The following is a 26,573-nucleotide window of genomic DNA, read 5'->3' on the forward strand; positions in this document are numbered from 1 at the left end:
TTATGAAAATAACGTTTAGCACGTTCTTTGGGTTGAGTTTTGCTTTTAAATATGCATCGTTTGGATACTTTGTCTCTCACACAGTAAATATTAATATATATTTTTCATATTTGATTTCTTAAAATTTTCTGCTTTAAAATGTGGTTTTTACATGCATTCATAATTTCATTGCATTTGTTTATGTCAAAGTAACCACTTTAGAAAAGAGAAAAGGGAAGAACTTTGAACTGACAGCGCTCACAATGTCATTTATGCCTCGGGGGCCGCATTGCCTACACACAGTCAAAGGGATCGCACAAGCATCCATTGGATAGATTTCTCCAGTGATGGCCTCATCTTATATTTATTTGTTCCTAACATGTTTTTTTAGCTTTCTCCCTCATAGGGCCTTAGAATATTAATAAGTCCTTTCCTCACCCCTCTAAGCTGATGAGGTGGCATGAATAATGATCCATCATTATTAATACGTGGCACAGAAGTAAGACTTAAAAATATTAAATGTCCTGTTAAAGCTTTAAACCTCGGAATGGACAAAGGGAGTCTCCCAGCCTTCACTGTGGAATTAAGTGGTGGGCATTCACCCAGAGCCTCAATGGTATTTAAGGAAGAGATTTATTATTTTTATGAGAAACTTTAAATATAAGGCATAGCTTCATATCTTGGAGTAGAATGCAAATTTCACACAGACTTTTAAGATAAAACAGGAAACTTGAATCGTATTTCATGCCTGAGATGGACCCCTGTGGACCACACCTGCAGGCCGGGGAGATATGTTCACAGCCTCTCACCTTCCGGGAGATGTGGCAGAGTCCTGGTCATGGTCGAAGGCGATGCCTTCCTTGTCCCTTCCCTCTCTGCGTTTTCGCAGGGCATTCCTACTTAACTGTCAACTGCCAGGAAGAAGGGGGAAGATACTTTCCTATTAAAACGCCAGCCTCATGGTAGGCTTTAGGCAAGACACTTGGGCAGAGGGCCCAGCTCCTTGTGTAGACACCTGGGGAGAGGGCTCTGCTCCTGGTGCAGACACTTAGGCAGAGGGCTCCACTCCTGGTATGGAGACTTAGGCAGAGGGCTCCACTCCTGGTGTAGACACTTGGGGAGAGGGCTCAGCCCCTGGTGCAGACACTTGGGGAGACGGCTCTGCTCCTGGTGTAGACACTTGGGCAGAGGACTCAGCTCCTGGTGCAGACACTTGGGCAGAGGGCTCTGCTCCTGGTGCAGACACTTGGGGAGATGACTCTGCTCCTGGTGTAGACACTTGGGCAGAGGGCTCAGCTCCTGGTGCAGACACTTGGGAAGAGGGCTCCGCTCCTGGTGCAGACAATTGGGCAGAGGGTCCCGCTCCTGGTGTAGACATTTGGGGAGAGGGCTCAGCTCCTGGTGTGGGAAGAGCTGGCTGGAGCCTTCTGCACACCTACTGTGCTCGCCATCTCAGGGAGGTTGCCAGGGAGAAAGGAAACCCCAAGTCCCACACGTTAGGATGTGGCAGGTTCTCATCCGCCCCAACTTTGGAGACCTATTCTGTAATCAAACTGTGAACACATCTTCAGAGCCTCGGTCATCTCAAATGGATTTCATGGTAGGGTGATTAATCTGTAACTTATTTTCTGCAGAGATCAATTTAGTTTTCTCTCCCCCTTTTTTATCCACTGTCAGCAGTTCTGTCAATATCACTTTGTGACCCTCCACTACAGTATTTAATACAGAAACCTTCCTATCGATTTCAGCCATCTTCACACCCAGCTTCTCTATGTTTTTTTATTGTTTGAGGATATTGCCTTCTGTGGTGAATCTAATCTCATGCTCACTGCATCATTACCTTTTGCAATTAAATCGGAGATTCCTTGCCATTTATAATCATTAGCAGAACTCAGGGGAGGCCTGGAGCGGAAGGTTCCGTGGGGGCCACAGACCCCAGTGAGGGCAGAGGGATGGCCGCCCTGTGTCTGTGCTTGCTCATTCATCTTCGCCTCTCCCAGCTTTCACTCGCCATGAAATAAATAGCTTCTGTCAAGGAGCCGACAGTAAGCCAGAAGAAGAAGCTTGCGTGAGGATTCGCTGCCACCTCTGCCTTCTGTTCACGCAGGAGAGCAGGAGCTCCTTGAAGGTGGCCATCTAGAGAGTGCCATCTGCTTGGTGTGACACACAGCACCTCTTTGAAGGAAGGGAGCGTGCTTCAGGAACAGTGTTTCTGTTGGAAAGTTTCTAATCAGAGGTTTAAAATGTACCGCAGGAGGATCAGATAAACCAACATAAGCTGGGGGGTGCTCCTAGCGACAGCAGCAACGCCACGTTCAGGGTGTCTGTAAATGCAAACAGCGTTTGTGCTTTGGGGACCAAGAGAGCAGTGGGCAGAAGCCGAGTTTAATGTCAGGGCTCGTGGGGAGGGGCTCAGAACTTGGTGGGCGGTTGGTGGGTTCTGTGGCCCCTTGCCAGTGCACCTTGGAAAGCCTGTTCTGTTTTCATCTTTCTTGTTCTCCAAACTGGAAGAGACGCGGTGCAGAGGAAAGAAAGAAGCTTGTTTTGTTAAAGTGGAGAACTTCGTGTGTAGAACCTGACCACTGGTTCCAGCGGCCACCCTCCTGTTCACAGCAACGTGCCCATAGGTGGATTCAATTGTCTTTTTATTTCTGATATTTTATTAAAATTTTATTTATTTATCTTTAAACTGTCGTTTTAGGTTTAGGGGTACATGTGCAGGTTGTGACGTAGGTAAATTGCATGTCACAGGGGTGTGGTGTACAGATGACTTCATGACCCAGGTAATAAGCACAGCACCGATGGGGAGTTTACAGTCCTTGCTCTTCCCATCCTCCACCCAAACTATGCTCTCACTTAGAAGTGGGAGCTAGGCCAGGCGTGGTGGCTCACGCCTGTAATCCCAGCACTTTGGGAGGCTGAGGCGGGTGGATTACCTTACATCAGGAGTTCAAGGCCAGCCTGGCCAATGTTGTGAAACCCCGTCTCTACTAAAAATAAAAATAAAAATAAATGAGCCAGGCATGACACGTGCCTGCAATCTCAGCCAGTCAGGAGTCTGGGACAGGGAGAATTGCTTGCACCTGGGAGACAGAGGTTGCAGTGAGCCAAAATCACACCACTGCACTCCAGCCTGGTGACAGAGCCAGACTCCATCTCAAAAAAAAAAAAAGAAGGGGGAGGTAAACCGTGAGAAGACCTGAACACGGAGAATGGGACAGCAGCACCGGGACCTCCTCAGCTCGCCTGCAGACATGGTTTTCTTGTCTAGAAATCAAGCATGCTCACCCCTGCGTGTGGCTGTCATTGTCGTGGGGGTGTTCATTGGCAGCTCCTTGTCCTAGTGTCTGTCTCCTGTCCTCTGTGGCAACACAAACCAGGACAAGCCTCACTCCCCAGCCTCTCTGCAGCCTGGTGTGGCCGTGGGACTGCGTTCTGGACAAACATGTGGGTGGGACGGGTGGTTCATCCTGAAGGAGGAGACGTTCCCTTTGCGTTTTAAGTGTCTGCTCCTGAGAGGTGGAGGCGGCTGGCAATGTTCTTTCCTATTCTGTCACTTTTCTTTTCCTCTTTTTAGTAGGGTCTTTTTCAGAGCAAAAGTTTCTCTTTTTTTTTTTTTTCCAGAAGAGTTTTAAGTTCAAAGCAACATTGAGTGGATGATACAGAGATTTCCCACAGCCTCCCCCACTCTCAGCATACCCCCCGCTGGTGTGGGACCTTTGTTATCACTGATGAACCCACACGGGCACATCACCATCACCCAGAGCCCCTCGTTGACATTAGGGCTCCCTCTTGGTGCTGGACGTTCTGTGGGTTTGGAAAAATGTGTCCAGACGCCTGTCCTCCACTGTGGTGTCACACAGAGTTGTTTCACGGCCCTGAAAATCCTCTGTGCCCCAACGATGATTCTTTCCTCATGCTCTCCCTCCAAGCCCTTTGCACACCCGATGTTTTCACCATCTCCATGGTTTGCCTTTTCCAAGATGTCACAGAGTTGGGACCATACAGTGTGGATGGTTTTTAGATTGGTTTCTGTCCCTTAGTAATAAGCAGCGAAGGTTTCTCCAGGTCTTTTCATGGCTTGAAAGCGCATTTCTTTTTATCACTGAGTAATGCTCCATTGTCCGGAAGGTTCTCCATGTCGGTGAAGGTCAGTTTGTCAGTTTTTCCTTTTATGCATTTTCCCTTGTCCCAGGGCTGAGAGCTGAGATGACTTGGATGCTGAAGATCGTCGCCTGCTTTCTCCGGAGGGGCCGATCTCTGTGCATTTGACAGTGACGTCATGGTCCACTTTGGTTAAGAGGCACAGGGTGTCTGGGCCTCCTTCCACCACCCTCGCCGTGCGGGGGGCACGGAGTCCGGGCTTCCCTGTTGTGGGGGTAGTGCGGACGTGGTTTTTCTGGGCTGCTTGTCTGGAGTACGTGGTTACTGTCTGGAGGTTTTGTGTCCTCCTCAGCTGCCCCTTTTTGAAGACGTGGCTTCCAGTGGGCTCTTCTGGGGCCTTATGTTGTTTCCTGGCTGCCCGCTGCTTCAGCTCCAGGTCTGGGGTGAATGAGGCAGAAGGAGACCCCAGGGAGCCCCACCGCGTGTCTCCTCATGCCCCTCGTGGGCCTGCCCTCTCTCTCCAACTTTCCAATCACCTCTGTTGTATGTGCAGTGTCCAGGCTTTCATTGTACTTAGTGAGAGAAACACTGAACGGTGTACGCTCTGCCTTCCCGGCAGCAGGCGTCCCGGAAAAGGTGGTGCCGGTCACCCACTTCTACTAGTTGTTCCCGCTTCTGGAGACCTTGATAATATGAGAGCTCTTCCCTTGTGCAATTAGAGGGAAGAATCTAAACATTCCAAATGAGCGTGCATGGACCCTGTGTGTGCCGTCATTCCCAGGCTGGAGCCCGTGTGGGGAGGAGGAACACCGGAGTGGGGGAGCAGGGATGGCCCCAGACGCCTGCACCTGCCACAAGCCTCACTCATGCAAGAACCCGCCACTGGCCTCATGCACGGAAGAAGGACCCGCCACAGGCCTCACGCACGGAAGAAGGACCCACCACGGGCCTCACACACAGAAGAAGGACCCGCCACGGGCCTCGCACACAGAAGAAGGACCTGCTGAGTGTTTCCTGGAGGATTTGGTGTTCAGTTATGACTGCAAGAAGTCAGCCACGCCCCAAGCATACCAGAATGCCATGGCCAAATTCATTCAACAGATACTCAGTGAGCTCACTTTGGAGAGGGTAGTAAGGACTTCTCCCAACACATGCTCATTTCTCACTATTTTTAAGGAGTCCTTTTAAACAGAGACACAGACCTCGTCGTCATATCGTTGGGCCCCTCCCAACTGACAGATGAGGAAAGCTAATGGACGCAGAGGAAGTTCTGAAGGTGACGTGGTCTGAGTGCCAGATTTGGGGCTGCAGGTCAGATCTGATGCCCTGGGAGTGAGTCCCACCCAGGCAGGAGCCAGGAGTCCCACCAGGCTCCTGCCTGCCCAGACCTCTCCTGTCCTCCTTCAGGTCTGTGAGGTTCTCAGATAACTTGCTCTTATTTGAGTACCTTGAATGATCAGTGACATTTTGTCCCATGGGCATGAATTTGATTTTTGGAAAAAGTTGATTGGAACAAAATCTGGTAAATAAAATAGGTAGGCAAGCTTTGCAAAAGCCGATTGGTGGAAAATGGGTTAAAACCACATGAAAACCGATCTCCTTGTGAGACTCATAAAAAGACATTCCAAAATATTTTGAGCAGAGACTTTGTCATTAAAATAAATGTCACCTTTATAGCCAGGGGTTTCAGAGAATGGCCAGTGAAATTTATGTTTTGGATATTTGTTTTTTATATACATTATATATTATATATATATATATATTTGGATATTATCTTTAAGAAAATATGTAGTCAGTGATTTACTAAGTTGCATATTTTGATATCATAGTATAATTTACCAAGTTGCATAGTTTTAATATCATAAAACTACATATATAGTTTGATTTTGTAAATATTGGAGCTCACTAGCATTTTCTTTTTAGTCTTCCACTCAGATCTTGAATAAAATTCATTAAAACACAAAAGTGGCTATAGGTGCTGGTAGCTCTAGTTGCTAGAGAGCAACTGAGCGTCTGCTTCCCAAGCTCTTCAAAGACTTTTTTCTGGTAATACAAAACAAATTATGTGTTTTTAGAACCAGGCTGCTCACCTGGTTCTAGAAAGAAAGAGGAGCCGCTCACCCTGGGAAGCTTCGGCACAAGCTCTCTATCAGCACCCTGTTCTGAGTGCCTGCCATGTCCGAGGGCCACCTGAGCTGTGACATGCTGCTGGAGCTTTGATGGCCGACACAGAGCCTCTGCCTTTTCTAATGTGTCATGCGGTTATAGGGCCTGCAGTATCTAGATGATGCATTGAATGTAAGATTTCAGGTTTTGCTGGAATAGCTGGGACAGGCACGGGTCAGTGGAAGGTGCACAGAATCCAGGACGACCTGAGCTGGGGGCGGCAAGGAAGGCCCGGAGGCAGTAAGTCCTCCTGTAGCTGGGGCAGCAGTGCAGCCTGCAAAACCAGGTCCCCTTCCTGCCACTCCTTAACAGTGTGACCTGGGACATGTTCCTTGGCCTGACCAAGCGTCAATTTAACAGTGGAATTACAGGTTACAGGAGAACAGCGTTTCTCACAGCAAGCACTTAGTGCGTGCCTGTCGGGTAGATGGATGGGCAGATGGGTGGACGCATGGATGGGTGCATGGGTACATGGATGCGGATGGAGCAGCTGTAATACATGATCTCCAACACTGGGCCATGGGCGAAGGTCAACCAATAGGAGGGTCACCAAGAAGACCCTCGTGCAGAGGCAAGACAGAACTTGAGGTCCCAGAAAGCAGTCTGTGTCTCCTTCATAATTAAATGACTTTCCCCAAAGTCAGCAAGTGATCATTCCATTTCAGACACGAGGGACCCGGCGTGCTTTCATGACGCGCTGCTCCCAGTGTCTTCTGCCCTCACTATTCTTTTGAAAAGATCTTTTTCCCTCTCCCAAGAATTGCCTCTAATTAGACCCACCTCTCCGACAGATCACTAATGTCTAATTGGGGTTGCAGAGATATTTTTTATAGTTTATCTTGGTAAAAAAAAATTCAGATCTGTGCTCATGGCCTTTCCAATTTTGAGTGTGTAAAACTGAGGTCAAATCTGCATTTTGGGGTTGAAGACACACAGTTTTTCTCCAGAAACAGAGCTTAGATTTTGGTGTAGCAAAGGAGGAGTGAAAAAACCCTTTGAGTTCTATTCTTCCTACAAATAGAATCCTTTTAGAAATAAACTAAAAATAAGTTTGAAACATCACGTCCTGTCACCTCATGGGGACAGCTGATGGCCTGTGTGCATTTTCTAATACAGGAAGGCTCTACTCTTCCAGGAGGCCACATTGCAGACTCTCATGGGGTCAGCTCTGTGCACCTCAGACATCGTCTCCCCGGGAGATGGTGCCCTTGATGGTGTATGGGAGCCTGCAGCCTGCCGGGGCTCTGTGTCCCATTCAAGCTGGTTGTGCAGCATCCCTCAGGGCCAAGGCCCTACCTGCTGTGTGACCCTGGCAGGACCCACCTCCACCCTTTCTCTGGCCCCTGGTGCTACCAGCTCCCGCCATCTGGAAACAGGAGCCCCGGCAGCCAGGTATCCCACCACAAGAGCCTGGGTGTCCTGCCAGGAGAGCCCAGCCCTCCCCAGGTCCTCTTCCTTTTCTTTTTCTTCTGCATCCTGAAGGTGGCGCTGGGCCTCAGGGACTCCAGCAGATTTCATTTCTGTTGCCTGCATCAGACCCTAGCACTCCAGAAGGCAGTGTCCGTGTTCGCCCTGCAGAAAGACCGCTCAGAACTCTTCTGAATGTGCCAAGGTGCTGTTTTCTGAGTCATAGTAAAGACGAAGAAAAACATGTTTAAGATGCCTGCCACATGCTAGGCACTGTCTGGACATTTGACATGTATTATCTCCTTTAATCCTTATAACCCTGCAGGGTAGATTCTTTAATATCATGCTGTACGTGAGTTATGGGAGCTGGAGCCAAGCCCCAAAGAGACTAAGTAACCTGCCGATGGTGGCTTACTGGGAAGCAGAGCTGGGATTCAAGCTCGGGGTATTCACATTCAAAGCTGGGACTGGAATTCCCAACCAGAGATAGGGAAGAGAAGTTTCCAGAGGTGTCATTGGCATTCTCAAATGGGCATTGCAGGTGCAGCAGTTAGGATGTATTTGGCTGCAGGAGACAGGGAATGACTTAAACAATGAGGAATCTTTATTATCTGCTGTAACAAGAAGTATGGAAATAAAGTGATTCAGTGTCTCCGCAGCATCAAGGCCTCAGTTGCTGTGCATCTTTCCACTCTGCCGTATCCACGTGTGACTGCTTTCTGCCTTCGTGACTGCAAGGCAGCTGCAGCAGTTCCAGCCATCACATGCAGACTCCCACAATTCCTGTGCTGAGAAAGCAGATTTCTCTGCATTTCTGTTTGTAAGGAAAGCCTTTCTTGGAGGTGCCTCTGTCCAATTGTCAGACACAATGGCAAGTCATGTGTAAACTAGTCATTGGTGAGAACAGTTTCCTCCTGCTTGGCTCAGAGCAGTGTCAGTCCCTGAGGATGGGATGGGAGGGGCTCAGGGTGGGGTGGGCATGGCCATTTTGTGAGCCAGCCCCTCCCGCCTGCCATGCAGCCCAGGGTGCACAACCTGGGAGACTCCTGCACCAGGTGCTTCATGTGTCCTGTACCCTAGAAACGCCTTGCTGTTTCTTCACCCTGCTGTTCTCTGTCCGCGGTGAGAGGGTGGTGCATGCTTCCCTCTGCTGGCCCTCCAGTTTCCTTGGTATTGGTCAGCGTGCAGGTGTTAGGGTCTGCTGTGAGCGCGGCCTGCAAGTAGTAGGGTCTGCTGTGAGCACAGTTCTACACGTAGTAGGGTCTGCTATGAGCATGGCCTGCATGTAATAGGGTCTGCTCTAAGTGCAGCCTACACGTAGTAGGGTCTGCTGTGAACGCAGTGCTGTGTTCTCTGTGGTTTTCCTGTCCTCCAAATCAAGCCACCCTTGTCAGCTCTGTGGCTGTTGATGGCAGGAAGTACAGCTTTTTGTCTTTCAAAATCTTGTGCTGAGGCTCTTCTTAGATATGCTCCACATGAACTGCTAAAGACGATGCCAGGCACATCATTCTGCTCGTTAGGAGGTGTATTCTTTTGTTCGTGTCCCAGCATTAGTAACATCTCCCTTGAAAGTTTTGTGGGCGCCTTTAATCATTCCTTTTGGACCGGGAAGCACTGAATATTCTTCTTTAATGCTGAAAAAGATTACCGCATGCATCGCGCCCTGTGGAGTTCTTGCTGAGCTCTGTCTCCGTGTCCCCAGGAAACCAAAAAATGTGATTGATTAACCTTACAACTTACACTGTACCGTCTGCCCTGAGTAGACCCTCAGAAATTGATGGTGAAATATCTTTCAGGCTTTTATTAAAATTTACCTTCCAGACTTCTCTGCACCTGTGAGCGTGAAGTTTTCAGGGCCTGGGAGTACAGGCGTTAGCATGATCAATGGAGTGGAGTCAGGAGACATTTCCTGTTTCTGCCTCCGGCTGGCTGTGGCCACAGGCAGCTCACCCGTTCTCCCTGGGTTCTAGTTTTCCCAGCTGTGGAGTAACGGGGGCCAGAGCCCGCCTCTGAGCTGCTGAGATCCATCAGGGTCTCCCCTTATCTGGGGGCGTCTCCCCCTCACCTCTGGTCAGTGCCTCATGTTAGTTGTCTGTTGCTGGAACAGATGACCTCGAAGTGCTCAGCACGGCCCACGTGTGTGACCTCAGCTTTTGTGTAGATAACCTGGAATCCAAGCACACCTCAGCTGGGTCCTCTGCTTGAAGCCTTCCTCGCACAAGGCTGTGTCTCAGGGTCAGTGGGCTGGGCTTGCTGCTGGTCAAATGTGGCTCCTTCTGGGCCGCTGGACTGAGGGCCTGGATTCCTCTAGCTGTTGGCCAGAGACTGCCCTCAGCTCCTGGCCATGTGGCTCCGCAGTGTGGAACTTGCCTCATCCCAGCCAGCAAGATGAAGCCCAGAGCTCTTCTCATCTAATCCGCCGAGGGACCCCACCCTGCTGTGCTGGTTAGAGGCCAGCCGCTTTGGGGCAGCGACTCCACAGGCCACCAAGTCCGGGGGCCATCCCAGACGCTGCTGACCATGGGCCTCTTCTGCCTCCAGCTTCCGTGGTTTTCAGCCACCTCATGTCACAGCTTCACCTCTGCCAGCTCTGCTTTTTTTATCTACCCTCCAGCTGGAGGAGGCGCCCCGACCATGGGCTCTCCTGCCCGACTCAGTGCTGTGCTGTTCCGGCCTCCTGGCCTGGTCTGTTTTGTCTCTGACTACTGGCATGTGGTTCCCCTTCAGTCAGGTTTATTTACGTTACCTACCTCTCTGCTTGGTGAGGCTTTTGCTTTTGCCAGGAATGGCTCACTCCTGTGTTTCACTGATTTAGGTTCTGTTCAGTCGGTAAAGCCCATCTCAGTTCCTAAGCCTCATGAAAACTTTCCCTAGTTACTCTAACCTGGATGAGTTCTACTTTCTTTGAAATTCGTCTCAACGTACGTTATTGTCATTTACCCTGGCTTTGTTACTTGTTAGCAAGCTTTTAAAACATTGTACAATTATTGAATTGTTCCAAACCTCAGTTTTCTTATCTGTCAAATGGGGATATTAACATCTACATCATGTGACTTGTGATAATTTCACTAGGAAATGAACATAAAAGCTCAGCACAGGGCCTGACATTGAATAACTGATAACGAGTTGTATTTGTTGAGTAATTTCTTTTTGTTGCACACATTTACCTCTGCAGCTAGACAGTGAGTGTGAGAACAAAACCCACGTCTGCCATCATGGCACTTGGCACGGCCGAGGAGCTTGCTCAATAAATACTTGTTGATCACTTGCAAGGCTAATTGGTGGTTGGTTGATGGCTTAATCAACTTACTCTTTCAAAAATCTAGACAAGTCCATAAGCTGAAGGTTAGGACGTGTTTTATCCCGTGGGTTTTGGACGCAAGCAGTGCTCCGTTTTGCTGACTGAACTTCTGCAAGGAGCACTTATGGGGTTAGAAGCTGATGAAATGCAAGAGCTTGGGATGGCAGAATAGCTCTGCTGGGGACTCAACTTGCATTGCTTGGCTCCAGGTTTTGGGCCTTCCCCTTCTGGAATGGCTCTGTGGTGTTTCCCACACACGAGTCATCAAGAACTTGTCCAGGTCACTCTGCCTAATTTGCATTACCTTCTAATAATGTGACCTTGCATTCTGTCTTCCTAAAGCGTTTCATAATGAACCAATACAGTTAGTAGAAGGATAGCTGGAACACAGTATTGATTGGTTAGAAACAATATCCAACCTTCTCATCATATCTGCTTATTGGTCTTTTTTATTATATTCATTGTCTTCAATGAATAATCATTAACCTGATAAGCAGGTCTTCAGAAAACTGAAATAGTACCTGTAAAAAATTTCACTTGACTTGGTTTTTGTTTACCTAAAGGGAATACTACAAAAGTATTTCTTCATTCATATTGTCCACATGGAGGTTAAGACATTGAACTAGGTTGGGCGCGGTGGCTCACGCCTGTAAACTCAGCACTTTGGGAGGCCAAGGTGGGCAGATCACAAGGTCAGGAGATTGAGACCATCCTGGCTAACACGGTGAAACCCCATCTCTACTAAAAATACAAAAAATTAGCCAGGCGTGGTGGCGGGTGCCTGTACTCCCAGCTACTCGGGAGGTTGAGGCAGGAGCATGGCGTGAACCCGGGAGGCGGAGCTTGCAGTGAGCCGAGATTGCGCCACTGCACTCCAGCCTCGGCAGCAGAGTGAGACTCCGTCTCAAAATAAAACAAAACAATAAAATAACATAAAATAAAATAAATAAAAAACATTGAACCTAACTAACTGTAAGTTGCCAAAGTCAAAGCCAAAAATTAGCTCACCCTGTGTTTCTGAAATAATGTGTACACTCAAATCATTGCTAGTCTTTGAGGTAACATTGCTACCGATTCTTCTCTTTAGGAAACTGTATTCCATCATTGCTGTTGGCAACATTTATTTTGACTTACTCCCAAATTGGCTTTTACTAAAGGTTTTCTTGTGGCTTAGCGTTTAGGGTTGTGAATTTCCCAGCTCCGTTTTCTTTCTCCCTCGGTAGCTTTGCGAGGGGGACCCTCTCCTTGGCTCCTGTGTGCCACCCTGCACGTGACATGGTCCCTTGGAGCTTGCTGTGGGAGCCACGCCCTCCCTCCCTGCCGTGCCTGTGCCCCCGCTCTGTGCCTGGGTCCATGCTGAGCATTCCTGGGAGCCCGCCTCCTGTGCCAGCTGGAAAAGCTGCGCCCTTGTAGCAAAAGGTAATGAGAAGGAAGAGATGCTGTAAAATCTGATGGAGTGAAATAGAAAGGTGGGAGATGCCTCTGATTTTATGAGCAGAGCACTCCCCTGTTTTGTTAACATCCCCCACTCCGCCATGGTTGATTGTTCCTGGCGAATGCCTGGCCCGGCTGTGCCCGTCTACCTCCTTCTCCAGGAATTTGGGGTGAGGTCTAAGGGTTGGCTCATCTTTGGGTGCCTGGTCAGGGGGATGTCAGGCCCTGATGTTCCCAGTGCCTTTGCCTCCTGCCCTGTGGACATAACGGGAGCCAGGCCGGAGTGAGAAAGAGAGAAACGGAGCAGGTGTGGAGAGAGGGGCCCAGCTCAGGGTGGGAGCACGTGCCTGGGGCTCGGCAGCCCCAGAGCCCAACGTAGTTCCCACCTCTTGGTCCTGAGACACCCCAGGCTCCTCAGGTTCAATTTTCCTTTGCTGGCGCTAGTTCGAGTCCGGCGTCCGAGCTGCTGCACATGCTGCCGTCACCGTGCCGAGTGCACAGGCCCTGGTCCGCCTCCCTGCCCATAACCCGAGACCTGCTCAGCCTTTCTGGTTCGGTCACTCTGTCCTGCTGACAGCTGGCCTGGACCCTGGCTGTCCTTACCAAGTTCAGTGCTTGGTTCCAGCCCTGTCCCCGCCGTTTTGCCTGGCGCTGCGCTGGCTGCCTTGGTGAGCCGACCAGACTCACCGCGCATGCCTTGGCCTGGTGTTCATGACTCAAGCTTAACCCCGCCGTGATCACACGTGCTTGCGCGTGCTGGTGTCTGCCCCTGCCACCCTCCCTGCCCTGCCCCCGTGTCCACCTTTCAGTTCTGCACAGGCTTCCCGAGGCCCCACACGTGGCGGCTGCTCCAGCCTCCTCCTCTGTGTGCTCCTGGCATCTTCCTGCTTGGTCCCTGTGTGGGACACACGCCTGCCAAGTGTCCCCACACAGCAGGAATGCAATTAACATTTCCTGCATGGAACAGAAATAGCCCTTCAGCTTACTGTGGAGAGAGGATCAGTAAGTCACCGTTGGTACATACGACAGTAGAGCAGATAGTTTACCAGGGATATTGTAAAACAGAAGCCCTGAGCTTTTCCTAAGGAGACGTCCTTTGACTTCCTGAAAGTCACTTGGTTGTGAGGATGAAAGTGGTGGGCCAGGGTGGGCAGGGACCTGGGCACAGGGGAGCTGGGCTGGGGGCATGCAGGAGACTCTCCATCAACAAGAGAAGGAGCCTGTCGGCAGCCATCCGCTTGGGGCTGGGAGGGAGTGGACAGGTCCACTCCTCGGCCTGCCGGTGGCCCTGTCCAAGCGGTTCCTAGAGAGTTCCTCTGACCATCACTGTGGCTGTTCTTCTCCCGGCTCTCAGTGAGGCCCCAGGTGCCACCCCAGCCCTAACCCCCTTGCCTGTTCCCAGATGTGGACACACCCCCCCATGCAAGCCCAGATGCAGACACGCCCCTGTCACCTCTGCCCAGATGCAAGCATACCCACCCCGTGCCTGTCCAGATGCAGACACACCCATGTCATCTCTGCCCAGATGCAGACACGCCCCTGTCACCTCTGCTCAGATGCAGACTCAACCCCCGAAGCCTGCCCAGATGCAGACACAGCCCTGTCACCTCTGCCCAGATGTGGACACACCCCCTGTGGCTGCCCAGATGCAGACACAACCTCCTCACTTCTGCCCAGATATGGAATCATGGGTACCCTGTCCCCCCAATGGGTCTCTTGTGTCCCCACCTTCTCTTGACCTCTTTTCACCACAAGGCTCTGCAAGGATGGTGGCTTTCAGTTGCCAGAAACTTTTCCTAAGCATCAGAGCAGGCTTTAGGAGTGGGAGATGAAGGTGTGGCTCTTCCTGGGCCTGAGGCCTCTTCTCCCTGACTGAGCTCAGCGTCTCATCTCTTACTGATGACGGTCCTTCTCGGCTTCTGACCAGGACTGTTTTGAGTTCTCAGTCTCTCCCACAGCCTGTTTGCATAGGACTAGGGGGACCAGGTCTTGGAGCTCACGCCTCCAGTGGCCACCTCTGAAGTTGGGAGGCCTCTTGCTGGGAGACACAAGGAGTGTCTGCAGCCAGCCGGTGCGCTCTTTCCGGAAAGCCCTTTACCCGTGGCTTAGACGTGCCCTGTTTCTCACTGGGAACTGCCTGTCTTTCCGTTCTGAGTGGTGGTTTCCAGACAGAGCCCCTTCCTGTCTACGCAGCGGGCACTCACTCTGTAGGGACCTCCAGGCCTTGTTCACCCCAAGCCTGGGTGCCCACCCTGCCCCTGCCCAGCAAAGCCCCTTGGTAAATCTCGTGAGATGGTGAATAAACTCCAGCACCAGCTCGGTCATTGGGCCTCTCACGGCCTGTCTAGCAACTCCATTTGGACCTGCCCTCGGCCCGGCCAGGCCCACCTCACCAGCCACCTGCCCCAGGCTCCTCTCAGAGGGCTCTAAAGAGCACAGCTGGTTTGAAAGTTAACAGAATTAGTGGTGGGAACTGCGTCCCTCGGGAGGACTTGGGGGCAGGTGTGACAGAGGACCCTGGGGCAGACCTGGACCCTTCTTGCCTTTAGCAGTTGTCCTTTGCATTGAAATTCAAACCCCAAATTGAAATAACAATGTAGCCAACATGCGCAGCCTTTGTGCATGAAATCCCTGGTAGGCAGGGAAAAGAGCTGGGGATCTTCTCCCAGGCTCATAGCTGGGCCCACCCTCTTTTAGGCAGGAGGAGGTTTTAGCCCTAACACCAGCCCCAGAAGGCCTTGCTGAGGTCTTCGTGGTCAGCTCACTGGCTTGGGGCGCTCTGATTAAACGCCAGGTGAAGGCCATGTGGGCCTCGAGACGAAGGGAGGGAAGAGGGTGTGTCCTGAAGACAGCATCGGAGGGACCGAAATGTGTTTGTCCCCTTGTTATTCCAGAACCGGTCAGGTGGACCTGACTTGTTTTGTCTCTTTCTTTGGGGAGAGCCAGATGTTTGAGTTATTTTATATTGTTTTCCTTGAAGTTGGAGTTGATTATCTCTAATCACATACTTGCAAGCAAGTGCTCTTTAATGGAGGCCTATTAATATGCTTTCTATTTTTTGCTGTGCTCAGTTTTATAGATTTTCCCAAGGTTCATTTTTGCCATTTAAGGAAAGCAAACAAAGACAGAGCTTCCTAATTATTCTCAGTAATTATTTTCCGTCACGTCCTTGAATATAGGATATCCTCTCGCATTTTCTGAACAGACTTCACATTCTTCTGCTTTTCTTCTTCCTTTGGAAAACATCATGGCGCTTGCAGCTGGCCAGCTCAGCCTCCCTGGAAGGGAAGGGACAACTGAAGTTCACCTCGGGACGGTGGAGTCCGCATCACAACTGCACCCAGGTGGCCACGGCGAACGACACCACCCTCCGCGGCTGGGACACCCGGAGCATGAGGTCAGTGGGCCCACCACGCGCGGGCCCCGCTTCCTCTCCTCCCGTAGCCAGCAGAACCGGGATGACGGTGGAGCTGATCGTGAGCCAGATGCATTTGGGGGCGCATGGTTGGTTTGTCTGCATCTCGGTCTTGTAGGAAATCATAAATCTTCATCTTGTTTCTTCACCCCAGACGAAGCGAGCACCTCCACTGCTGTGGAACCGGCGCACCTCAGTGGCTGTTGAGTGTTCCATGTTGATATTCCCGCATTAACAGCGGTGGACGATGAAAACTAGGAATTGGGGCTTTGGTAACACTGAGCGAGATGGGGACCCCAGGGTGCCCTTCTCTGATGAGCCGCTGCAGGCTGACAGCTGCAGTCCCCAGGTTAGGTCTCTCCTGGGGTCGTCCTTGACCGTAGCTGTGCCTTCTGGAGACACACCTACATAGAGCAATCATAGTTTGTCATTTAAGTAATTATACCCAACAGCCAGCAGCTCTAATGGAACAAACACGAGCGAGTTTTCCGTTCCAGTTGTGATTTGGATAGGCAAAGGAGTGATGGTAGCACGTCTGTTGCCGTGGCAACGGAAGCCCACACAAGCTTTTTTAAGATACGGTTTATCCCCTCAGCACACCATGGTTTATCACTGAGCTGAAAAGACGGATGTCATGCAGTAACTCGTGTTGATTCCAGGGTGGGGGCACAACTTTAGATTTAGTTCCAAGGCCCCTCTGAAAACTCAGGGGCTAATGAAGCCTCAGTCGCCACTTCCTCCCTTGTGCACGTCTGTGCAGAGGGCTTGTTTGGTTTCCTGTTCAGAAGCTGGAAACCACAGACTCAGCTCGTGATGAACGTCCTGCTGAAATCCATTTCTCCATGTCCTGTGGTCATCATGTCCTTCTTCTGCATGGTTCTTTGAAGGATATGAAGAATTTCAGTAGCTGAAGACAAGAAACTCAAAGACTGATGTTACAGACCAAACAAGCAAACAAAAAGATGCCCGTGGCTTTGATGGGCGACATCTGGCAGTGGCCTCATTTTGCCCGTGTTGTGTCTGTGGTGAGGACGTGCCAGCGCAGCCCAGAGGGTCCTGGCGCCTTCTCACTGACTGTCATTTCTCCTTTTGCAAACAGCTTTGGTTTGCATGGAGCCAGGATGCCTTTGGTGCTTTTGCAGGTGGTTTGATGCTTTTGTGTGACAGTTACTGGCAATGGAGCATGCAGTAACCTTTAGTTAATACATCGTGCCTGTGCGACTATCCATCCAGTTCCCTGGGAATCTGCCAAGTTTTTAATTTTCTACCTTTGCCTGTTTCCCTTGAAAGATTTAAAGCTTTAGGTATTATATTTTAGGGAAGAAATATTAAGATATTGAAAAGGTGCAGGATATAAAAACCAGAAGATTTAAAAGTGGTTTAGGGCTGGGAGTTCTAATGTGGGAGAAAAAAGAGGAAAGGAATTGAGTTCATCTACCTTGGAGAGTGGAGAACAATGACGGTCTTCAGATAAGTGAAGCAAATTACAAGGCACAGAAGTTCCCCATTGCTCATCAGCCCCACTGAAGCCTGCGGGTGAGGAAGATAAACAATGCAGGAGTGATTTCAGTCCCGCCCACCGCAGTGCTGGGGAGGCCGTGCAGGCAGGAGCCGCTGGGCAGTGCCAGGCCATGGGGTCTTTGCTTTCCCGGTTGCAACCTTTTGTTTCAAGCCACTGTCCAGCTCCCCCTCACCACCCCCCGCCGATGACCTGCCCTCTGGGATTCATGACATCAGAGGCCATAGGCAGGATATTATGACTTCAGACCCTGCGAGGAGCAGCCAAGGACCATAGGATCCAGGGCAAAGTGAGGTGTGTGAGTGCGTGTGTGCACATCTGCCCTCTCATGTGTGGATGTGTGCGTGTGTGTGTACATACATATGTGGGTGTGCACACAGATGCACACGTGAGTGTGAAAACGCATGTGCTGTGAACAGCCGTGTGACTCATTTCAAAGAGTCCCCTTCTGCCCTGGAGCGAGTGGGTTGCACTGGCCACCAGCAGTGTTGGACCCGGAGCTGGTGTGGACAGTGGAAGGGTAAGCCCAGCTGACACGGCCTTTCTGGCTTCCATGGCCTTCCCCACTGCTCCTCCCTTTCTCTCTCTCTCTCTCTCTCTGTATATATCTATAGATAGATAGATAGCCGGCCCCTTCCTGCTTCCATGGCCTTCCCCAATGCTCCCACTTTCTCTCTCTCTCTCTCTCTCTCTCTCTATATATATATAGATCTATATATAGATATTTTTGTGTGTGTATACATACATATATATATGTATATATATATATATAAAATTTCCCAACACTATATTCTACCTTCATTCCCTGTCTTTTTCTTTTCCTTCTTTACTACATCCTTCCAGAAATGTGTCAGGCATCCTGTCCAGACGTCTGCCTCACGTCCCCGTGGCGGCTGCAGCCCCTCTGGCATACTCTCATTCTCAAGATACTAAGTCACATTTTTAATGGCTGCAAAGCAAAATCCCTTCCATGGCTCGCCCGGAGGGTTACAGATAAGCTCCTGGAGAGATGAACGTGGCCTGACTGCACAGGGTTGCTGGGATGGAGGCGCTGGTGCCAACCTCCTCCTGCAGGGCAGGAACGCTGAGGAGACGAGAGCACCCTGGGCCGGGGGATTCGACAGGGTCCCGGGAAACCAGTCGTGCCTGCAGCACTCAGTGGCTTTGCATAATCCGTTTGCTATTTTCCTATACTGTTCTTCCTTCTCCCTCAGCCAGATCTATTGCATAGAGAATGCCCACGGACAGCTGGTGCGCGATCTTGACTTCAATCCCAACAAGCAGTACTACTTGGCCAGCTGCGGAGACGACTGTAAGGTGAAGTTCTGGGACACCCGAAACGTCACTGAACCCGTGAAGACCCTGGAGGAGCACTCCCACTGGTAGGGCCGCTCCTGGCTGCTTCAGGGAAGAGGGGATCATGCAATTGATTTTGCTAATTACTTTACCATTGGGAAAGACACAAACCAGCTTCGTTTGTGCTGCTGTGCATCATTCAATCAACCCAGTTTTAGTTTTCCTAAAGAAACACTAATTCCAAATCTGAATGTTTGTGATTTATAAACATAGGAAAAGAAGAAAAACATTAAATTCTGTTTTCTCTTGAAACAGTGCTGGTTCAAGTATGCAAAAATAAATGTGCACAGATGTTCACGCGGCATTGTTTGTAATGCTGGAAACCTGGAAACCACCCAAATGTCCATCACTAGGGAACTGGTTAAGTAAATTAGGTGACATCCGTGCAGCGGAGATGAGGCAGCTGTCAGGAGAATGTGGAGCGTCTCTGTGTGGCCATGGGAAGATGTCCGAGGTCACTCATTCTCCCTAACATATTATTTGAATGTTTTTAATGTGCTGGGTACTTTTTGCTAAGTAAAAAGATCAAGTTGTACCATGGCATGTACAGCATGAATCCATTTTTATGCAAATAAAACGTGTGTGCACACACACAGGGGTGTACACAAGTGTGAGTGACAGAGGTATGCGGAGGAAATGTCTGAAAGAGTAAGAGCCAAAAGCTCATCAGGAATCCTCCCCCCAGTCAAAGAGGGGCATTCCCTGCATCTCTGAATCGTTTGAATTACTTATCTGAAGCTATATTGTTTTTGCAATCAGAAAGTCAAAAGCCTGGATGACTAGTGCACAGTTGTGATAAATTCAGTGACTTGCTGGAATTTCCTGTGGTCTGAGTGGCTGGGCCTCCCTGTGCCCCTGGCCATGCTGGGTGCACCTCCTAGTGTCAAGGGCCCAGCACTGTCTGCCACCCGGGCCCTGGAGCTTGTTTTGGCCTCAGCATGACTGGGAGGCAGAAGCTCCCAGGCTCTAGGACCCGTGCCAGAAAGAAAGCTGATCCCAGTAGCCAAAACCAAGGACAGCCCTTGTGCCCCAGGAGGCCGCCATGCCCTGGTCTCAGGACCCACAGTCACTGCCAACTAGGAACATGCCGTGGGGCTTGTTTGATATTACAGGATATCACCGAGAGGCTTGTTTGGTATTATAGGATATCGCTAATCCACATGTTGCTTCTGGGGCAGTTTTTTTTGTTTTTGTTTTTTTGGGTTTTTTTGGATTTTAGAAAGCTTGTCTGAAATATTGAGTGATAAGCCTTCTCCTCCTGCAGGTTTCAGCCAACATTTAGTCTTCCCTATCTGTCTGTCAGGACTCAAGAGAAAGCTACAGTAAACCCAACCTCAGTGGAAGACTGCCTTATGTCAGGCCCTGTGATTGAGGCTGATTGCCTGGCAGTGTCTAACGTGAGCCCCAGTCTAGTGGGGCCCTCAGAGCCGGTGTGGCGTGTTGTTGGTGTTGCTTGTGGGTGGCGGGTCATTTCAGTAGCTGCCTTGCCCTCTGCAGGGTGTGGAACGTCCGCTACAACCACTCTCACGACCAGCTGGTCCTCACTGGCAGCAGTGACAGCAGAGTCATCCTTTCCAACATGGTGTCCATCTCGTCGGAGCCCTTCGGCCACTTGGTAGACGACGATGACATCAGTGACCAGGAGGACCACCGTTCCGAAGAGAAGTAAGGGCATGCACTGCAAAGCGGCTCACACCATACCAGAGCCTCCTTTCCCCACAGCCATCTCCCGAGCCAGGCTGTATAGATAGAAAGCTTCCAGGTGCGCGTCTGGGGGACACTCTCTTTCCCCACTGCAGCTGTGGAGACCCACAGTTCCAGGGGTGCCGTCATTAGCAGCCCAGGTGGGAGGCACTGCAGGTGGGTTGGGGTTAGGTGCGGTTTTAAAATAGATCTCTCTGTATTTGTGTTTGTATTCCCTGAATGCAATAAGAATAATAATATTTTAAATCTGTAAGATTTAAAAGACTGTCACTGGTGTTCAAACTTGAGCATGGGCCGGGCGCGGTGGCTCAAGCCTGTAATCCCAGCACTTTGGGAGGCCGAGACGGGCGGATCACAAGGTCAGGAGATCGAGACCATCCTGGCTAACACGGTGAAACCCCGTCTCTACTAAAAAAATGCAAAAAACTAGCCGGGTGAGGTGGCGGGCGCCTGTAGTCCCAGCTACCCAGGAGGCTAAGGCAGGAGAGTGGCGTAAACCCGGGAGGCGGAGCTTGCAGTGAGCTGAGATCCGGCCACTGCATTCCAGCCTGGGCGACGGAGCAGGACTCCGTCTCAAAAAAAAAAAAAAGAAAAGAAAAGAAAAAAAAACAAACAAACTTGAGCATGAACAATAATGAGAACAAATATATCCCAATCCTCACAGCACTCCCTGTAAGAGACGCATCACAATCAGTGTCTTCACTGGCGTGGATTTGAGCGTGTTGGGGTCAGGTTGTTGGCCATCAGCTCACGGGCCTTCCACTGACTGGTCGCAGGGCTGAGACTCCAGGCCAACCTTCCCAGTTCAAACGCAGGTCCTACTTCACTTCTAGATACTCTACAAAATGTGGTCAACCGTGATGTGTGTTTTCTAGTCATACCATCATTGTTCTGGATTTTCCCAAAGCTTTTTCTGGTGCACTTTGATTTCCGATCCTAGGTGAGATGGGAGATTGCTAAGGGCACGCTCTTCATGCCCACATCTGGTCAGCGGTGCAGTGCCAGGGCCCCTGTGTCCTTCAGTGGCCCACCTTCACAAGTGGCAGCTGCTTCCTGGGGGGTGACTGGGCACGACTCAGATGCAACCGCAGACATTCATGCCCCAGGTTCCAGAGGAAGGAGGTTCTGGAATAAAACCCTGTGAAGCTGGACAGTGGGGTCCAACCTCCTGAAATATGGTGGGGTCTGTCACTCTGTTTTGGGATCCTTTGCACTGTTTTTTGTCTGAATTCTTCCCCTACCCACCTGAACTTGGTCTAAAATTCCTCAGTGAGAAGACCTCTGTCTTCAGACTCTCTTCTGCAGTGGCGATGGGCCCATTTGTTTGTCTCTTGATTCTACTGGCTTTGTTTTGTTTTTGAGACAGGGTCTCACTCCGTCACCCAAGCTGGTGTGCAGTGACACGATCATGGCTCACTGCAGCCTTGAACTCCTGGGCTCAGGTGATCCTCTTACCTCAGCCTCCCAATTAACTGGGACAACAGGTGCACGGCACCATGTCTGGCTAATTTTTTATAGCGACAGAGTTTTGCCATGTTGCCCAAGCTGGTCTCAAACTCCTGAGCTCAAGCGATCTGCCCACTTCAACCTCCCAAAGTGCTAGGATTACAGGCGTGAGCCGGACTCTGTCGTTTTTCTGGTCGATTCCTTAGAAACTCAAGTCCGCCGTAGAATAGTATTTAAGCACACGCATGGTGGAGTGTGCCCAGTAGTCTCCTGGTGCCTTTGGGCCTGGCTTCCCTTACCATCCTCTCTGCCAGTGGCCCAGGGAGTCTGCACTTGCTCACCATGTCTGTCCCTGTTAGGGAGGGAGCCCGATGGGCCCGTTGGTCGGAAGACTGCTGGAGTTGTCCTCTGGGCGGCAGTGTCATGGGAGCAAGGCAAGATGGCAGGAGGTGATCAGGGCTACACAGACATCTTAGGACACCCCTCAGTCCTGATGTCCTGCTGCATTCAGGACACCATTATTCCCCCTGAGGATTTGCACCTGGCATTTGTCACACGACAGCAGTTGACCACTGGCAGGTCCACTTTGTGGGAAGCCAACTTCCCAGTGATCGTGCGAGTTCTGGAGGGTCCGTCTTGGTGGAGGGGTGAAGCATTTTCCTACAAAGAAATGCAAAAGCAGTTCGAATGCGGTACACAAATTAAGTGGGAATTTTTTTGTGAAATGGGAAGAAAGTGCCAGAGAAGCCTGTGTCCGCTGGAAAGTGGCCACTGTGAGCCAGGCAGGGCCCCTCCCCACACGCATGCCGTATGCTGAGGAAGTGGCGGCTCTTGTGTGAGGATCCCCTGGTCAGGGCTCCCGGTGTGGGTAACTCAGTCAAGGGAGGCGAGGTGGGAAAACATCCCGGGTGAGGCCAGGCAGGTCACGCCCCTGCTGTTCCCACTGGGCTAAGGTTGTCTGCCTCTTGGTGTCATGGGGGGGAAATCCTCAGCCCAGCCCCACTCCCATCCTAGCAAGGCCCCTTGTGCCCCAGCCTCTGACTCCTGCATAGCCAGGAGCTGGACCAGCTGCTTCCCAGGGTCCTTTCTGCTCAAGCAACAGGGGTTTTTACACGCTGTGTTGTCCAGACACGGTGACCGCTTCCCCCAGTCTTTCCCCTGAGCAAAGGAGGCCCTTGGAAGACCTCGGACAGAGTATCACCCCAGGCACCCGTGGGCCAAGGACAGAAGCAACCAAGATACCACGTGCCAATGTCGCCGATTTCCATAAACCCTTTGAGAAATGCCTGCTCCTCACGGCGACAGTGAGGGTTTCTGGGCTTCCGCAGGGACCACCCCACTGTCCTTAGCGTGGGCTCCTCTCATTCTTCCCATCCCACAGTGGAGAAAGCTTAGGCCCCGGAACCTCTCGTGTCTCCTGATGGCAGCGCTCACGTCCTCCCTGCGCCTCTCCTGGCCGGCCCACCGGAGCTGCCGAGCTCACGTCCGTCTCTGTTGCCTTGCAGGAGCAAGGAGCCCCTGCAGGACAATGTCATCGCCACCTATGAGGAGCACGAGGACAGCGTCTACGCTGTGGACTGGTCCTCGGCCGACCCGTGGCTGTTTGCCTCCCTGAGCTATGATGGGAGGCTCGTGATCAACAGGGTGCCCAGGGCCCTGAAGTACCACATCCTGCTGTGAGCCCCGGGCCTGAGTTATCCGGGTTCCCCTGGGTGCTTATGCTCCTGGCACGTTCTCAGACAGCCACAGCTCTTTGGAGGTGACTCATTTTCCAGGGGATCCCTCTCTGGGAGGGTGATCCGTCTCTGGGAGAGCCGCTGTTCCCTTCCTCTAGCAGCAGCGTTTATGAATGGGGTGAAGGGGGCTGTTGTCGACGGCACAGCTAACGCCTGAACCCAGCCCCTGTCAGCAGAGACGGAGCCCCACGTGGTTATGGGAATAACGTTTTCTGTTTTAAGGGTGTTAGGAGTTTCACTTTTTTAAAAAATGTCCCTGCAATAGTAACTCTTCTTTCTCTTCAGAGTAAGCAATGAAATAAAATATGTCCATGCTGCACAGATGCTCGGCTCATTCTTTCAGGAGCTCTGCCCTGCGGCTGCATCTCCTGGGTCTTTGTCCATTTTCTCTTTCCTGGCCCAGGAAAAATGCAGATGGACAGACGTGTGCTCTCCACGCCGCCCTAGCATGGAACTCCCGGGGGCCATGGAACTCCCGCTGGCTGCGGCAGTGGTGGGCACCTGGCTCGCGCCCTGGGCTGAACTGGCGTGATGCATTTTCACTGCTGTAGACACAGGCTCTGCCCGTCCTGGGCCTCTCCTGGTCTCTGCAGCCTGTCCTATGCTCTGTCCTGCCCACCTTGGCTGGTGGCCTTGGAGGGGCCGTCCTCCCTCACCGGGGAGCTTGGCGTTGGGCTGCCACGTCTCGGTTGTCGGGGACCCCGCGCTCACAGGCTCCTACACTCATCAGTGCCTCTCCTTAGGAATCCTCAAACAGTGACCGCGCAGCCTCGGTTCGTGGTTCCCTTGGCTGTCCGGGGCCTGTTCTGTGCATCTGGTGCCTGTTCCCACTGGAGAAACCACCCGGGCCCTGGACTCGGGGCTCTGACTCCCTTAAGCCTCCACCTGGCCAGGTGTCCCTGCAGGGGCCACTTCTGTGCTCTCCTGCCCTAGTCACCTCATCCGTAATGATGGGGAAGGACGGGCTGAGCTCCCAGGCCCGTCAGCTCCGGCGTTTGACAATTCTAGGACAAGCTTCACCCAGCCTGCAATGAGGACACGTTCCTGCTACAGTGCCCCCCGCCAGCACGTGTGCTGTGCTGCTGATGCAGTGCCCCCGCCTCTGGCACGTGTGCTGTGCTGCTGATGCAGTGCCCCCGCCTCTGGCACGTGTGCTGTGCTGCTGATGCAGTGACCCCCGCCGGCACGTGTGCTGTGCTGCTGATGCAGTACCCCCGCCGCCGGCAAGTGTGCTGTGCTGCTGATGCAGTGCCCCCGCCTCCGGCACGTGTGCTGTGCTGCTGATGCAGTGACCCCCGCCGGCACGTGTGCTGTGCTGCTGATGCAGTGACCCCCGCCGGCACGTGTGCTGTGCTGCTGATGCAGTGACCCCCGCCGGCACGTGTGCTGTGCTGCTGAGGACACTGTGCACCCAGACAGCCACATCCTGGATTTTCTTTTCATAGATGGGAGTTCACAGCGAAGTGGAGGCCATAGGGGAAGGGTGAAAAGTTGGGGTCCTGGGGGAGAGGACAAGTGCTGAGGGGGGGTCCACAGATGGGGGCCATAGGGAGGGGTGCGTAGGTGGATGGGGCTGTGGGGAGGGGCGCTGCTGGTGGGGAGTCAGGAGAGGTACACAGCTGCGTGGGGCTGTTGGAAGGGGCACACAGGTGAGGAGGGGCATGCAGGTGGGGGGGTGGTAGGGAGGGACACGCGGGTGGGTGGGGAGTGGGGAGGGGTGTGCTGGTGGGGGGGCCGTAGGGAGGGGCATGCTGTTGAAGGGGCTGTGGGGAGGGGTATTCTGGTGGGGGGCCATGGGGAGGGGCACACTGTTGAGGGGGCTGTGAGGAGGGGCATGCAGGTGGGGGGGTGGTAGGGAGGGACACGCGGGTGGGTGGGGAGTGGGGAGGGGTGTGCTGGTGGGGGGGCCGTAGGGAGGGGCATGCTGTTGAAGGGGCTGTGGGGAGGGGTATTCTGGTGGGGGGCCATGGGGAGGGGCACACTGTTGAGGGGGCTGTGGGGAGGGGCACGCAGGTGGGGGGGTCATAGGGAGGGGCACGCGGGTGGGTGGTGAGTGGGGAGGGGTGTGCTGGTGGGGAGGCCGTGGGGAGGGGCACGCTGTTGAAGGGGCTGTGGGGAGGGGTGTTCTGGTGGGGGGCCATGGGGAGGGGCATGCTAGTGGGGGGCTGTGGGGAGGGGTGTGCAGGTGGGTGGGTAGTGGGGAGGGGAGCACAGGTGGGTGGGGCCGTGTGGAGGGGTGCGCTGGTGGGCGGGACCGTGGGGAGGAGCACGCTGGTCGGGGGCGTCGGGAGGGGTGCGCTGGTGGGGGTGTCGGGAGGGGCGCGCTGGTTGTAGGGGCGGTGGGGAGTGGGTGTGGGCAGAGACAGGTGTGTTGCAGACCCTCCAACATTTCTGCTTCCAGGTAAAACCTGCATGTGTGCGGAATGCGTGGGATCTAATGTCAGTCCTCCCTTCAGTTGCTGTCACTTGAAAGAAATTGTATGTGTTTGTTTAACAAACATAAGTTGAGTGCCTACTGTGTACCCACACTTCTAGATCCTGCAGTTGCTGCCGCCACAGCTGTGGTTAGGGCAAGTCTCAGTTCCCTGGAATGAGTGCTCCTGTGGGCCATCAGGTGACATGGGGACAGATGCCACAGAGGAGTGCAGAGGAGGGACCAGGGAGTGCTGTGGGATCCAGGCTCTCTGAGAAGGTGATGCGTGAGCCGAGGCCCAGGGTTGGAGTGGGGTGGTGCCTGGGTGACTGGATCAGGTAGGGAGGCAGCGGGCTGGCGTGGGAATGAGGCAGGAGGCCCAGCTGTGGGGAACTGCAGATCCTGCCAGTTTGAGATGGAAGCCACTGAACAGATGAGGACTGAAGTTTGGAGTCAGAGGAGGATGGTTTACTGCCTCTGATTGGCACACAGCCGCCGGTGTGTGTGCGTTGTGTGTGTGCAATGGTGAGGCCACTGTGCACCCTGGTAGCTGGCTTCTCATGGGTTAAACACACGCTCACCACACCAGTCAG

The 26,573-nt window shown here is 52.2% G+C and overlaps 1 protein-coding gene across 9 annotated transcripts in view; it reads left to right on the top strand.

Annotated features, from left to right (window-relative positions):
- The window catches only part of EIPR1 (EARP complex and GARP complex interacting protein 1), a 167,197-nt gene extending 143,311 nt beyond the window's left edge, over positions 1 to 23,886 (top strand). For 5 of the 9 annotated variants that reach the window (XM_033176668.1, XM_033176670.1, XM_033176674.1 and 2 more), the window contains 4 exons: positions 15,571 to 15,788; positions 18,540 to 18,707; positions 20,179 to 20,346; positions 23,337 to 23,886. In XM_033176668.1, the coding sequence (XP_033032559.1) occupies positions 15,571 to 15,788; positions 18,540 to 18,707; positions 20,179 to 20,346; positions 23,337 to 23,511 (729 nt within the window). In that variant the 3' untranslated portion in view covers positions 23,512 to 23,886. Of the gene's footprint in view, positions 1 to 15,570; positions 15,789 to 18,539; positions 18,708 to 20,178; positions 20,347 to 21,049; positions 21,219 to 23,336 lie in introns of all 9 variants that reach the window. The other 4 variants (XM_033176669.1, XM_033176676.1, XM_033176675.1 and 1 more) reach the window with 2 other exon arrangements.
- Positions 23,887 to 26,573: the final 2,687 nt, after the last annotated feature.

Source organism: Trachypithecus francoisi, unplaced genomic scaffold (assembly GCF_009764315.1).
Source record: "Trachypithecus francoisi isolate TF-2019V2 unplaced genomic scaffold, Tfra_2.0 Lachesis_group17, whole genome shotgun sequence".
In the NCBI taxonomy this organism is placed as follows: Eukaryota; Metazoa; Chordata; class Mammalia; order Primates; family Cercopithecidae; genus Trachypithecus; species Trachypithecus francoisi.